This window comes from Palaemon carinicauda, chromosome 6 (genome assembly GCF_036898095.1).
Source record: "Palaemon carinicauda isolate YSFRI2023 chromosome 6, ASM3689809v2, whole genome shotgun sequence".
NCBI lineage: Eukaryota > Metazoa > Arthropoda > Malacostraca > Decapoda > Palaemonidae > Palaemon > Palaemon carinicauda.
In genome coordinates this window covers 137,481,890-137,496,490 of record NC_090730.1, presented here as the reverse complement: position 1 = coordinate 137,496,490, position 14,601 = coordinate 137,481,890, and the positions used below count along the sequence as shown (strand labels likewise).

Here is a 14,601-nt window from a genome sequence, read left to right as displayed (position 1 = left end):
TAATCCAGCCATCTTTGCGAACCTATTAAGCAAAATCTACAGTTTACTGTACAAAACAAAATCGTATCTTTAACCTAAAAGCTTTTATTAGACACTAATATTATTGTCCCCAACAATAGAATTTTAGAAAAGGTATTTTTTTTTAATGTGAGTAACTTCCTGTCGTATTTGCATGTGTTCCATGTCGACCTTCACAGTTCAGACGTAAGTGATGTACCACATATTAAAGCGAATAACTTTTCTACTTGAGTTGCGTATTAAATAATCGTTATTATATCCCCCAGCAATTACTGTCTAGGGAATGTAAATCTCTCCTTTGAACACTGAAACAGTATCGCTATTAGAGGTCCGTCTCCTGGAATCGATTTGACTGAGATGGGGTAATGGGGAAAATATTAGAAGGGTTCAAGAATAAAACGCTTTTGCAGTAGGGGAAGATTGAAACAGATCGATTGACAAACTTCCTCTTCACTTAGGTAAGAACCCGGAGGGTCTTACCGCTTGCCCTGTTATACCCAGGGGTCCTTTAATTATTCAAATTTGAGATTAAGATGCGGGGAGAGTATATGGCAGGGAAAGGCAGCACGAGGCGAGGGGCGCTAAATGTAATTACTCGAGGTGAGAGCGACGAACACGCCAGGAAACGAACTTGAAATTCTGCTGTGGGATAGGTGGATAGGCGGATGGATGTGCGTGTGCGAGCTGCCATATAGATTGAAGCATTTGTATGTGTTAAACGTATTTATTCTCACGCATAATACGTTGAGGTAGTGAGTGGGATCGCATGTGTTTGTGCAATGCGAATTTGCTGAAATCGTGTAAATGCAAGAACATGTACATTTTCAGTCTTGGTTTACAGTTTTTGATTGTAGGTCTGCTATGTTTAAAGGTTTAAAGGCCACTCATGAATGGCAGAAGCAAAGAACAGTGACAATGTCATAGAAACTGACCATATATACATATGATCAGCGCCCAAGCTCCCTCTCCACCCAAACCAGGACCTGGAAGGGAGCAGGCAATGGCTGTGATGACTCATCAGGTAGACCTATAGGCTCTCCTTAACCCCTATTCTTAGCTCACAAGAATGTTGATATTGCAGACATTGCAAGAAACTAACAAGTTTGAGCGGGACTCGAACCCGTCAGGCAGATCACCAGGCAGGGACCACAACCCTACAAGTCAATGCCGTTTGTGTTGACCTTTGAAGTATTTTATCAGAATTTATCGTAAAATCTGTACTATATTGAAAACCGCAAGGTTATACTTAAAATGTTGATCCAAATAAAATACATAAAAGATATACGCAATATTATCAATATCAACATCAGAGTCAACTGAGTAAACCTACAGGAACCGTAAGAAAAAGCAGGAGATATTATTATTATTATTATTATTATTATTATTATTATTATTATTATTATTATTATTATTATTACAAGTTAAGCTATAAGCCTAATTGGAAAAGCAAGATGCTATAAGGCCTAGGGCTCCATCTGGGAAAAAATAGCCCAGTGAGGAAAGGGAACAAGGAAATAAACTATACTGTAAGCAAATTAGTAAATAATCAAAATAAAGTATTTTAGAATCAGTAAAGTTAAATTAGATCTTTCATATATAGACTATAAAAATAAAAAATAAACTAGAGGAAGAGAAATAAGATATAACAGCACGGCCGAGTGTACCCTCAAGCAAGAGAACTCTATTCCAAAACAGTGGAGGGACACGGTACAGGGGCTATGGCATTACCCAAAACTAGAGAACAATAGTTTGATTTTGGAGTGTCCTTCTCTTAGAAGAGCTCCTTGCCATATCTAAAATACCCTTACCAATAGGAAAATAGCCACTGAACAATTGGAGTGGAGTCGTAAACCTTTTGGGTGAAGAAGAATTGTTTGGTAATCTCAGTGTGGCCAGGTGTATGAGGGCAGAGGAGAATGTGGAAAGAATATGCCAGACTATTCGGTGTATGTGTGGGCAAAGAAAAAATGAGCCGTAAACAGAGTGAGGGATCCAATGTAGTCAGTCAAAGAACCCAATAACCATCCAGCGGTAGTATCTCAACGGGTGGCAGATGCACTGGTCAACCTCCTATTGAACAAACTCCACTAAATACCATATAACGCAATGTAAAGGTATGTCTGGCATCAGCTCTCCAGGGGAAGCTCGTTGCACAGTAAAGGATACCGAACCCACCCAAAATGGTCTTTCTGAGAGGCGCTAGTGACGGTCGCAAAGAGGCCCCTGGAGCCACTTCATGGCCGAATACTGCAGCTTTCTACGTCAACCTGATACTTAAGGAATCTCAATGTCTCTTTGTGTTATTAGGTTACCTTTTCGTTTCAATTTGTTTCTGTTGATGTCGAGAAACAAGTATATACAAATAATTGCAGATGATCATAAAAACTTGAGATATAACAAGATGTAATAATGCTGATGTTGCAAAATAGTGAACAGGTTTGATGTAACCAATAGACTTTGTGTTTTCTACAAAACTTTCGCCTAATAAAAGTAAATTGCCTACGGTTCAGTGGCAACATATTGTTTTTGGTACGAGACAGAGTTCGAATCCGTTTGAAGAAAAAAATACTTTTATTTGTTTTCTATTATCATTATTTTTGGCTCACGTTTCTTCAAATTTGCCCTGCAAAATATAAAAAAAGTTGACATTTAAAATATCCCAAATATTGACGACTTTTTCTTTGTAAATTATTTACTTCCAGTAAGTATCTAAGGTTCAATGTTCGTTTTTCCTTTCCTATTTGGAATGCTGGCTTCATATTTCGGTGAAGAGCTGCAATATGTTGGTTGCTGTCACGTTCAACTATTAACTTTTCTCTAATGTCCAGCTCTAGAATTCATTCCTGGCTAAGTTCACCGAATCTTAAAATGTCGCCTCATCTTTCAAAAGTAGGGTCATAGTTTCCTCTTTTATGTTCATCAATGAAGTCGTGTTATATCTTTGCACTGTGACTTCACTATCCGATCCTCTGGTTCACCTACCTCCTCCCACTTTCTGCTTTTAACCTTCTTGTCCGACTTTTCTGTTATCTATATCCTTTCACATTCCCTGTACCCTTTTAAAATCTGAAAGAGATATACATACAATCATTGATACTGCTGTACAGTGCAGCGACGTGAACTCAAATTGGATGCATCTCGCGTATTTTCAGGTAATTAATAACGCCTGAGATTGGATTGACAGTATGAGTATGTACTTGAAATGAATATAGAAATCTTTGAAGTTAATCTATTGTCACTGATGAAGGAAATATGATGAAATAGAAATAAAAATGCGATCAATTAATAGCTCAACCAGTGATCATTTGGCACGTAATTGAGAATCCTTGTGAATGATTCGCTAGAAAGATAAATTCTGTTAAACAATATTAGACGACGATATAACAAAGCCCCCTTGAATAAAAAGGATTCTGTTCTCCACGAACACCATCGAATTTGCAACGTTTGGAAGCCAGTCGTGTTTGTGGTCTTGATTACGTCATGTTTGAGAACAATTTACCATTTCTGTCACCAAAAGTAAATCAGACCACACTACCAAACAGTCAGTAAGGAAACGACGCAGACTCTGAAATGTCCCTACGTAAATAGTAAAATCCCTTTGAAGTTAGGTACTGGGAAGTCGATTAATCATAAGGATAAATTAGTCAGTTTTAAGAAGTGGGTCATTTTTCTGGTAGGGCAGTGCATACTCTAAGCCTGAATAAGCCCTACTCGTAGGATGTACACAATTATTTGCTGCCATTGAAAAGTTTATGGTTACGGAAATATTTGTGACCCCTTATTTAGAATTTTATAAAGGACTGCAGGTTTTGAATAAATTGATAACAATATTTTGATACCTTTCTGTATTTTGTATTGACATGCAGCAAAATAAGAAGCGATATTTCGATATCAGACATTATAAGATAGCTTTGGACAGGGGTTACCCATTTCAGGATGAGACTCTTATAAAGACCTTTTATTATACAATAATTTCACCGTTGAGAAGACCGAAAATCTGAAAATCTCTCGGTTATTTGGATTAATCGGGATAAGGAGTTTAGATTTGCTTATAAATGAAGGTTTATGACAAATCAATGACTAGATACAGTTATTTTATTATTATTATTATAATTATTATTATTATTATTATTATTATTATTACTATTACTTGCTAAGCTACAGCCCTAGTTGGAAAAGCAGGATGCTATAAGCCCAGGGGTCCCAACAGGGAAAATAGCCCAGTGAGGAAAGGAAACAAGGAAAAATGAAATATTTTAAGAACAGTAACATCATCTAAATAAATATTTCCTATAAAAACTTTAACAAAACAAGAGAAAGAGAAACCAGATAGAATAGTGCGCCCAAGTGTACTCTCAAGCAAGAGAACTTTAACCCAAGACAGTGGAGGACCATGGTATAGAGGCTATGTACAGTATTTCTATATTGAAGTCTTTTGTCTTACTGGTAATTAAAACCGACTCTGTCATTTTTAACAGTTTTACTAAATTCTATCAAACATTTTTTTGTATAAATGTATACCCTTGATTACAACAACTCTCTCTCTCTCTCTCTCTCTCTCTCTCTCTCTCTCTCTCTCTCTCTCTCTCTCTCTCTCTCTCTCTCTCTCTCTCCAATCAACCTTTCCGTCACCCATTTTCACTCGGCCTTCCTGCCTGCAGAATATCATACTAACAGATATCTACGCGATATCAACACCTTTGCATGTATGCAGACATTCTCGTCCACCCCTTCACACACGCACAAGTCAAACAATAGCGAAGAGGAGATGATAGCAATAGTTTTTTTTTTTTTTTCATATCTCGCCCGGCTAAATTTTACCAGAAAAGATTTTGAAAGAATGAAACAAAATCATGTTTGCTCACTTTCCTTTCTTGTTTTGTCAAGAATTTTCTTTACGGAAGTGGTATCGTCGCTTCTAAATGGACGCAGGAAACCAGGTGTGTGTGTGTGAATCAGAAGAAAAAAAAATGTCGGATATTTGTTGCTGAAGTGATAGTAACTCTTTCCTCACCAGTATGTAAGATTGGTTGCATTTTCATGTCGCTTTCATGGACATCCTGCCGACTGTTTACTTTTCAATAGTAAATTGGCCAACAGTGAGGGGATACGTTTGTTATTGGTCGACTGGTTTCAATCCAAAGTTTGGTACATTTTATTGTATGTTAGGTTCTACCTTGCGGGATATTTTGAATTTTGATAAATACTTATCTTAAGAAAAAATTCCTTCGTTACCATTGTTATTTTGTAGATCACAAATGAATAGTTAATTGTGTATTATTATAATTTAACCAACTGTATTTAATAATGTCCAAAACTTATTTCTTAACTTTGACGAGAAAAATAGTAATAACGCTCAAGGGTTCAATGATCTTTCACAGCAGCAACAAAACAGATTATTTCATCCCATGGAATACTTACGTTAAAGAGATTCTTTGAATTTTTAATGGTGATGTAGAGTATGGTTTTCCTCTTTGGCTATTGTAACGTGTACGTTACTAAGGAAACATTTCAATTTACCTTGCAAGCTCTTGATATATTTTAAAACCGATATACGAAGACTTAATAGTCGTCCATTTTAGTTTGTCTTCTTTAGTTATAAATATTAGATTAAGATTCTTCATTTCTCGTCGGCGAATTCTGTACATTTCTTGGTAGCTACAAGTTGGCTCCAAGATTTCTGGCAGTTATCAACATTGCGATATAGTAAGAATCACCATGCGAATATTTTCTCAGTAACAGCTATCAGCATGCGGAAATCAAGTCTCTATGACTTTTGACATTTCGAGGTAACAGTGAATTGGAAAACTGTGTCTTGAGTTGCGTATCTCAAAGGCTCTTTTAACTAAAGGTTAAAAACCTCTCTCTCTCTCTCTCTCTCTCTCTCTCTCTCTCTCTCTCTCTCTCTCTCTCTCTCTCTCTCTCTCTCTCTCTCTCTCTCTCATCTGTATTCACGATGTCAAGTAAAGTTGTAATATTTGCAATGTGTGTGTAAAGCTAAGAGTGTCACATGTTTTTCAAGTTTTGGTGAAGTATATTTTGTGATAGTCAATAGTTGAATGATGATGCATGTAATGCAGTAAGCAAAGTCCAGTCCTCTATTATTAGTGGGTTCCAACTAATAGTTTACATTTTGATGCTCTTTAGAATAATTTTTTTTTGTCACATTTTCCCCCTTTTTCATTGTTAATGAATGAAAACAAACGCCAACATAATTCTTTACTTTATTCTCGGATATCTCTGGCATGTAGGTATTCATTCTCGTGAAACCTCAAATTATCAATTGATAGTAATTTAATTTACTGATTAACCTTATAATTACTACTGAGAGAGAGAGAGAGAGAGAGAGAGAGAGAGAGAGAGAGAGAGAGAGAGAGAGAGAGAGAGAGAGAGAGAGAGAAAATGTATGGTAAATCTAGATCTTCCATTATTTTGATGTATATTTGATGATGCATTCTGCAAATTGTTTAGCATTCCCTCATATAGTGATAATGGAAATTTTTTTTTTAGATATGCCGCTCTCTTTATGATAATATGTAATTATTTATGCTATATTCTTCTTATTGACATGTTTTGTGAACTAGAGCCACTTTTTAATTTTCCCAAAGCTCATTTCTTTACATTTCCCATTTTAATTTTTATCTGAAATTCGTAGCATTTCATGACATTCTTTGCAAACTCATTCAGCTTGACTCACAAATTCAGCTCATTTCAGAATTGTAGGAAGGAATTTTAAAAAGGCTGTAATTAATAAAGAAACTAGATTTAGCTTCTCCCTGTTTAGTTATTCAACAAGGAATACCAAGGAGCCCATGTTCGTCAGTAAACCGTATTAACTTGAAGTAACTTTGGCTTCTGTAGTTTACTGGGAGAAGAGAATATTAAATTGGTACAGGTTGATAGGGAAAAGGATACCATTGGTGTACTGTAGTAAGTTTGTGGTGAATGAGATTTAGATGAGGCATTACTGTATTTGTATACTGGAGTGAGCATGGGATATCTTATTTTCTAAAGTCACACATACATACATATATATATATATATATATATATATATATATATATATATACATATATATATATATATATATATATATATATATGAATGATTGTACTGGGGAATGATAATGATGATTGAATGTTCTAAGATCCTGGTTTATGATAATTGAAAGATGAAATGGCAGCATATAATGTTGAATAGGAGTGGTTGGGAGTATGACCGATCTTTACCTGGTTGAAGTGGGAATGAAAATAGAAACTATTCTTAGTCTGAGGGGAAGGGGCCAGATGGAGATAAAATGGGTATGAGTAAGAATACCGAGTTTGGTGAGAAAGAAGTTTTCTTTGTATATAGGGAGCAGGTGCATAAAATTTTACTCTGATCAGTGATTACAGAAGTGGTTTAACCTACTGTGTCATATGCAAAACTTTACAATGGTGACACTACTGCCAAGGGACCAAAAATAAAAACAGTGCATACAGAAGATTAGGGGTTTATTAAAAAAAATTCAGATGTGATTAAGTACTTTATGAAAACTTTATTTTACCTCAGTTATTAAGTAATGCCAAACGGGAATATACATCATTTCACTATCAGTGAGATTTATATTACACTTTCAATCTATTTTATGCAAAATTACATTGCTTCATAATCTGAATTTTTCTTTTCATTTGTTTCATCATATGCATTTACTGTTGATAAAGGGAGTTATTATAATCCCTCAAAACATGCAGTTTTTTGGTTCCCTTGACATCCTCGTCCATACTATAGTAAAATTTTTGCAGCTTTTACAAATTGTATCTACTGCTACTGTAGTACATTAAGTTATTACCAACGATATGTAGGAGTGAACTGCTTTCATTCTTATACCATATATTATGATCTTAATCAATTTTCCTTGCTTCCATCTATCCTTATATAGTACTTTTCCGAAAGTTCCCTTTTAATGTTACACTCTTACAAACGTTTTATTCTTTTACTCTTCTTAAGTACATATTTTATTGCATGATTCACTAAAATAAAACTGCAAAATACCATCTACACCAAACAGTCTCAACACCTAAATTACATCCACATTAATTCAATCATAAACTCAAAAGATTCATTTATGCATATAGCAATAAGCTTTTGAACACAACAGCTTCTTCACAGACTCTTGATCCGAACGTCATCTTCAAATGTTTAATTCCAAACAGTTGAAAGAACGTTCTGATATATCTTGCACCCTAATAGATTACTTATAGATATTATCGCCACTATTTCATAACTACTCATAAACAAATCTCTTCCTGGCACCGTTACACTTTTTTAACATTTTAAATGCCTTTCTACCATCCTTATGAGTTACTAAATCAATTTTTCTCCATTTTACGTTAAACCCTTCTGCTTTGTCATCATTCAAATATGCTTCCTTTCTGTCCCCGACAATCAGTAACCAGAAAATGCCCATTGTAGACGGCAATCTTCTCGGACAGCATTTCACCGTCAACATTTTTTCCCGACGATAATCTTTAATGTTTTTATTGAAACTAACCGATATCTCTCTCTCTCTCTCTCTCTCTCTCTCTCTCTCTCTCTCTCTCTCTCTCTCTCTCTCTATATATATATATATATATATATATATATATATATATATATATATATATATATATATATATATACATATATATATATATATATATATATATGTATATATATTTGCATATATATATATATATACATATATATATATATATATATATATATATATATATATATATATATATATATATTGCGTATGTGAGAGAGATAGCGATAAAGTAATGCAGAAACTCAGTACATCACTTCAGCTAACAACCTTGTCTTCCATAGAAGGACTGACCTCTCAGTGCAAGCTGCAATTTGTAAGACACTGATGCTTTATGGCCGGCCCCTTGCTCCCAACAGAAAGATTTGTTTCCCTACACACCATTTGCCTGGTGATGTATCTGAATTTATAGGTCCTCGCTTAAGCATGATTTACATTTTCCAGTTGCTGTACATTTACTATGGAATATATAAATATTTCACTTTTATACAGTATATGTACGTCTTTTGACTAGGAGTTCTTCCATTTTTTATTCAGCTTGCAATGCTTCGACTTTAGTATTTATACTTTTTCCTATCTTTATAACACTGTTTCTGGTAAGATTTACAATTTTAATGTCAAAGAAGTAAATATAGAAAAATACTTTTCCTTAAAAACATCTATACATTGTAAGACCCAAAATTAAAATCATTATTAGGCTTCTTACAAGATCATGGACTTAATGTCTTAATTTTTATAGTTGTTTCATTGTACAACAAAAATCAAAATTCTCTATAGTGTTTCAAAGATCATGTAACGAAATGCCATTTCAGGTTCAATTCTTCGGAATTTATATAAATGTTGAACCTTTAGAATTACCTTTTGTTATATAATACTAAATTCGTGAAAGGGAGAAAGCTTCATGGTATATTTTTGCATAGGTTCTTTGTATCAATTTGAATCCGTGCAACAGTTTCTAGTGTTTACTCGTTTTTATATTTCTGGAACATCGAAAGAGAGGCTTTCCAGGTTGAATGTTGAAGGTGGTCTACTTTATACCAGTATTGAATTTCGAAAGAAAAACCAGAACGCTTTAGAGGGCAAAACGTTCACCAGTTATTTCGGGCTTTCACCGCCGTACTTGAGGCAGCAATGAGACTATATCACTCTTATTTCATAAGAAGCTTAGATAATTTTTTCTTTAGTGAAGACATTGAAATTTGGTATTTGTAAAGTGGATAGCATGAGCTCAACCAGTCTCGTGTGAGATTTTCCTTTTGCTAAGGATATCACATTCTGTTGGCAGGAGACAAAATCTGGCCCTTCTCTAAAAATTTATTACTGAAGTGGATTGTTTTATTGACTCTGATAATAGTCGAGTTTCACAGGGACAGGAAAATGAAGATCAGGGTTTACGAAATTTGTTGTGGGAGACAAAAAAAAGAAAAGAAAGCAAAACGAGGCGAAATCAACTGTGCAACGTAACATTGTGAAATCGTTTTATATGAATATAGTATATTGTAGCTATAATTCCAAGAGCTCTAAAAAGTGAATGCAGAGTGATTGATATGTTTTTTATCCGAGCATTAAGGAGTATGTGTGATTATTTTGTTTCTGAAATATCTTCCAAGATTAATATGTTTACTAATTGATAAATTAAGAATAGGAAAAAGGAAAATGATAAGATTATACAGGGCTAAAAATTTGTAATATCTTGGACTATATGAGATTAAGTATATATATATATATATATATATATATATATATATATATATATATATACATACATATATATATACAGTATATATATATATATATATATATATATATATATATATATATGTATATATATATATATATATATATATATATATATATATATATATATCTCCCAACGTTATCCCTACACTAGTGTGTCAGTTACCCCATCTCTTCTATCAAAGGCATCCTCTTCTACGAAAGCTCTTCTCTCCATAACATCCTTCCCCATATTTCACCACCTAATTCTCTGCTTCCGTCTTCACCCCCCCCCCCCCCCCCCCGACAGGTTCCTGCCAAGCCCTCCTCAATCCTTTCCTCCCCACCCGTTCTCAACACGTGCCACACCTTCTCAGTTGTGATACTTATCACCCCTGTAATTTTTACTACGCCTGCTATTCTTTTTATTTCTTAATTTTCCAATCTTTCAAGCAGTGGTATTCCCATGATCAATCTCAGCATTGTCATTTCAGTTCTCTCAAACTTTACTTTTTCTCTTCACATTAAAGCCCCCGTTTCCGGTCTGTACATTAGCACTGATCTTATTACTGTGCTATAGATCTTGACCTTTAGCTTAAGTGGCCTTTTCTTACCACATACTACTCCTGCTACCTCCCTCCACTTCTTCCAGCCTGCTTTTATATATTCTCAACTTCAGCCTCACATCCTTCCTCCTGACTTAGATTCCAAGTGTCTAAACTGTTCCACCTGTTATAGAACAGAGCCTCTACTTTCATGTATGGTTATCCTATCCCTACCTTCCTTAACCCTCACCATAGTTTCAGTCTTATCCAATTTATCCTCAAGAGACCCATCTCAAAAGTCTCTTGTCACTTTACAACCCTTTTCTGTAAGTCTTACTCATTTTCAGCGGCAATCACCAAATAATCTGCATATAGCATCCCTCACTATTCTTCAGTTCTGATCTCTTCACTTAACACATCCAAGACTACCACAAATAAAAACGGGCTTAATGCTGACCCATGGTGTAATCCAACACCAATTTCAAAGGTTTCTGTATCCCAACAGTTGTAATTAATTTGGTCCTTGTTCTTTTCTACATCATCTCTATTTGTTCCCATATAATGCCGAAAGAATCATTAGCCATTTACGTTTACAGTTCCACAAAGATTAAAGCAATTTTCTTTTCCTGGCCTTTTCAGTTCTTTTATTAAGACTTTCTGCCTTTTTAACCGATTGTTTTTTAAATATTATCTTCCCATCTCATTACATCACGAATTATCCAATTTCAATATACCCTTATACTATATTATATTTCGTCTAGAGATACCATCGTATTAATCTTGAATAAGATTTGTCTTAGTCTGACTACCTTGTCCTTTAGAAAGCATAACTTGACTGACAATTTACTTACTTTTCAGATGCAGGTTACGGTGTGAGACCTGTAAGAAGTTTCGGGGAGGCTGCTGCCGCCACTCCATTGCTGACACTGGATGCCCGGGATGCCGAAGAGTACCCGGACGACGACGACGAAGATGATGATGACGACGATGACCCTTGCAGCTTTGAGGAAATCCTCTTAGCCAACAACATTACACTCGGGTCCACCCCTGAACTAGACAACACTGCCATGTATAACATTGTATCAGACATAGATGACGACTACCCAGATTCCACCGAGATCTCAAACGTGCCTTGCCCTCTTGCAGATGAGGAGGAGGAGGAGGAGGAGGAGGAGGAGGCGGCGAGTCAGCAGGTGCAGGAGGAGAAGCAGAACTATCGTCAGCAGAACCACTACCAACAGCAGCCTCAAGATAAGGACATCAGCAGATTGGGTAGCCCTCGAAGTCGCCGTCCTTTCCACCGTACAGACTATGGTCGCGTCTCTGACCTCTCCTTCCTCTCGGCTCTGGAGGAGGACGGAGTAGATGACTCTCTGTCGGAACTCCAAGACTCCGAGTGCGAGCCCTTCGTCGAAGAGAAAGAGACCAACCAGCCTTCAGCTACTCTCATACAGACTTCTTTGTCAGAAGTGTATCTATAAGCAAAGGAAAAATATTAATAGGTTATGTTGATAGGTTTTTAAACAAGAGACAATATTTGAAGATGGTGTGTGTGCTATAGGCATGGTCGATAAAATGTTTTTTGTACCGTTTTCGTACAGCTTTTTAGGATGACCTGAAAAGAGTGAAGACTGAGTTGCCAAGCCTTTTCTTCAGGGATTTTAAGAAGTGACTTGCGATTGCTTCTGACTACGGAAAGTGACTGGAATATTGGCGCTTGTGTAATTATGTCTATGAAAATATGCATTTTCCTATACACAAACAGTCAAAGAGGAAATCATCAAATAAGCTTCTAATGGGTTCATTCAGGAATGTGGTGTTGTGGAAGCTTCTTTTTGTTGCCTTTGTCTTCTCATGACGAATAAAAATATGTGGTTTACGTTTATTCAATTCATGGATCTGAAAACCCCTTTGAAAATGTCGATTAACCGAAATAAATATGTGGCGTTTCAGTCAGTAGTGTTTTTTGTTTAGATGAATCTCTTTCTCATCCTTGTTCAGTGTTTTGCAGCATCATTTTAATCTTAAGTCATTATTGTTCTCATTGTGATGAAAATGTTCGGTGTTTTTTCTGGCTAGTATCATCATAATGCCTTAATCAATTTTTGCTGTTTTTTGCTAAACTGTTTTCCCTGGAATAGAAATTGAACTGTATAGTCATTATGCCACTATTAGAGAGACCAAGAAATTATATGATGATATATTATTTTATTGTATGTCAAATGTGTCTGCATTTATTTGTGTCAAGGGCTTCTTGCATTTATATCCTATCCCCACCCAGATGACTATTTATGAAAGCTTTTGATTTCTATTTTTAAGAGAACATATTAACTGACCTTTAGGGAAATAAGCGAGAACGGTTGCTAAATCAGACGGGTCAAAAGTGAAGTTTGTCATTGAACTCAGTCTGTCATGCGAGGGTGCTCTTCCCTAAAATGTATATATATATATATATATATATATATATATATATATATATATATATATATATATATATATATATATATATAGATATATATATATATATATATATATATATATATATATTTATATATATATATATATATATATATATATATATATATATATATATATATATATATGACCATAACTTACTGAATTTCCTCTGAACTAGTCACTAAATGATACAGTGTAGGAAAAAGTGCCTATAAATCTAATCTTAATAAAGAAAATTTTATTTATGAGCTTATTTCATATTAAGAATATTTTTAAATAAGAAAGGATATAAGCTCTTAGTCATATTATTTAGGTATTTCAATAATGAAATAACTGATCTATATTTGGATAGACACCATCAATCACTCTTTGAAAGTATTAGTGTCGGTTAGGTTGACGAATTGGCTGTGGTTTCTACATTTGACAAACCATTTCCTCACAATTAATGATTTGGATACATGATACGCACACATGAAGATGTATTCGTATAAATATATGTAGTACATGTGAAAAGTATGATATATTTATATACACTTACACAAATTCTTGAAACAAATCTACAGGCGTTATGTATTTCTAAGTACAAGGGACGAATAGTAGAAAATTTCAATGTCGTAGATGTTTTTTCTTTTATGTTTCGTTTCGAACTAATGTATTTAATTCAGAAATGCACTGTTTATACCCGTGTATTTTATTATATTGTATATATAAAATAGATCTTTTCTTATTGTAATGAATTTGTTTTTTATATTCCCATTTATGCGCTGATAATGGGACCGAAGATAATCCTGGACTTATGAATGAATAAAACAAGAATATTTGTGAATTTTGTCTTTCAATTCCACCTAAGGTATATTTGTGTTCTTAAATTCCTTTTAGGTTAATTTATGACTCAGCCTTAACCACGCAACTAGCCATCTGATCACACTTTCCCAATCATAATTATTATTATTATTATTATTATTATTATTATTATTATTAATTATTATTATTATTATTATCATTATTATTATTATTACTTGCTAACTTACAACCATAGTTGGAAAAGCAGGAAGCTTTAAGCCCAGGGGCTCCAACAGGGAAAATAGCCCAGTGAGGAGAGAAAACAAGGAAAAATAAAAGATTTTAAGAACACTAACAGCATTAAAATAAATATCTCCTAAGCTATAAAAACATTCACGGAGGATATTAATTGCAAATACTTTTCCATTCTCCAAACCCTTTACTTGTCTTGCTTGATCAATAGTCATTCCCACTTTATTTTACATGGACCAGCTCCCTGGCTGAACCATTTAATAT

At 34.5% G+C, this 14,601-nt stretch overlaps 1 protein-coding gene across 1 annotated transcript in view; it reads left to right on the top strand.

Moving 5' to 3' along the window:
• The window catches only part of LOC137642659 (fat-like cadherin-related tumor suppressor homolog), a 211,370-nt gene extending 198,092 nt beyond the window's left edge, over positions 1-13,278 (top strand). The window contains 1 exon segment of the mRNA XM_068375426.1: positions 11,704-13,278. Coding sequence (XP_068231527.1) covers positions 11,704-12,326 — 623 coding nt within the window. The 3' untranslated portion in view covers positions 12,327-13,278.
• Positions 13,279-14,601: the final 1,323 nt, after the last annotated feature.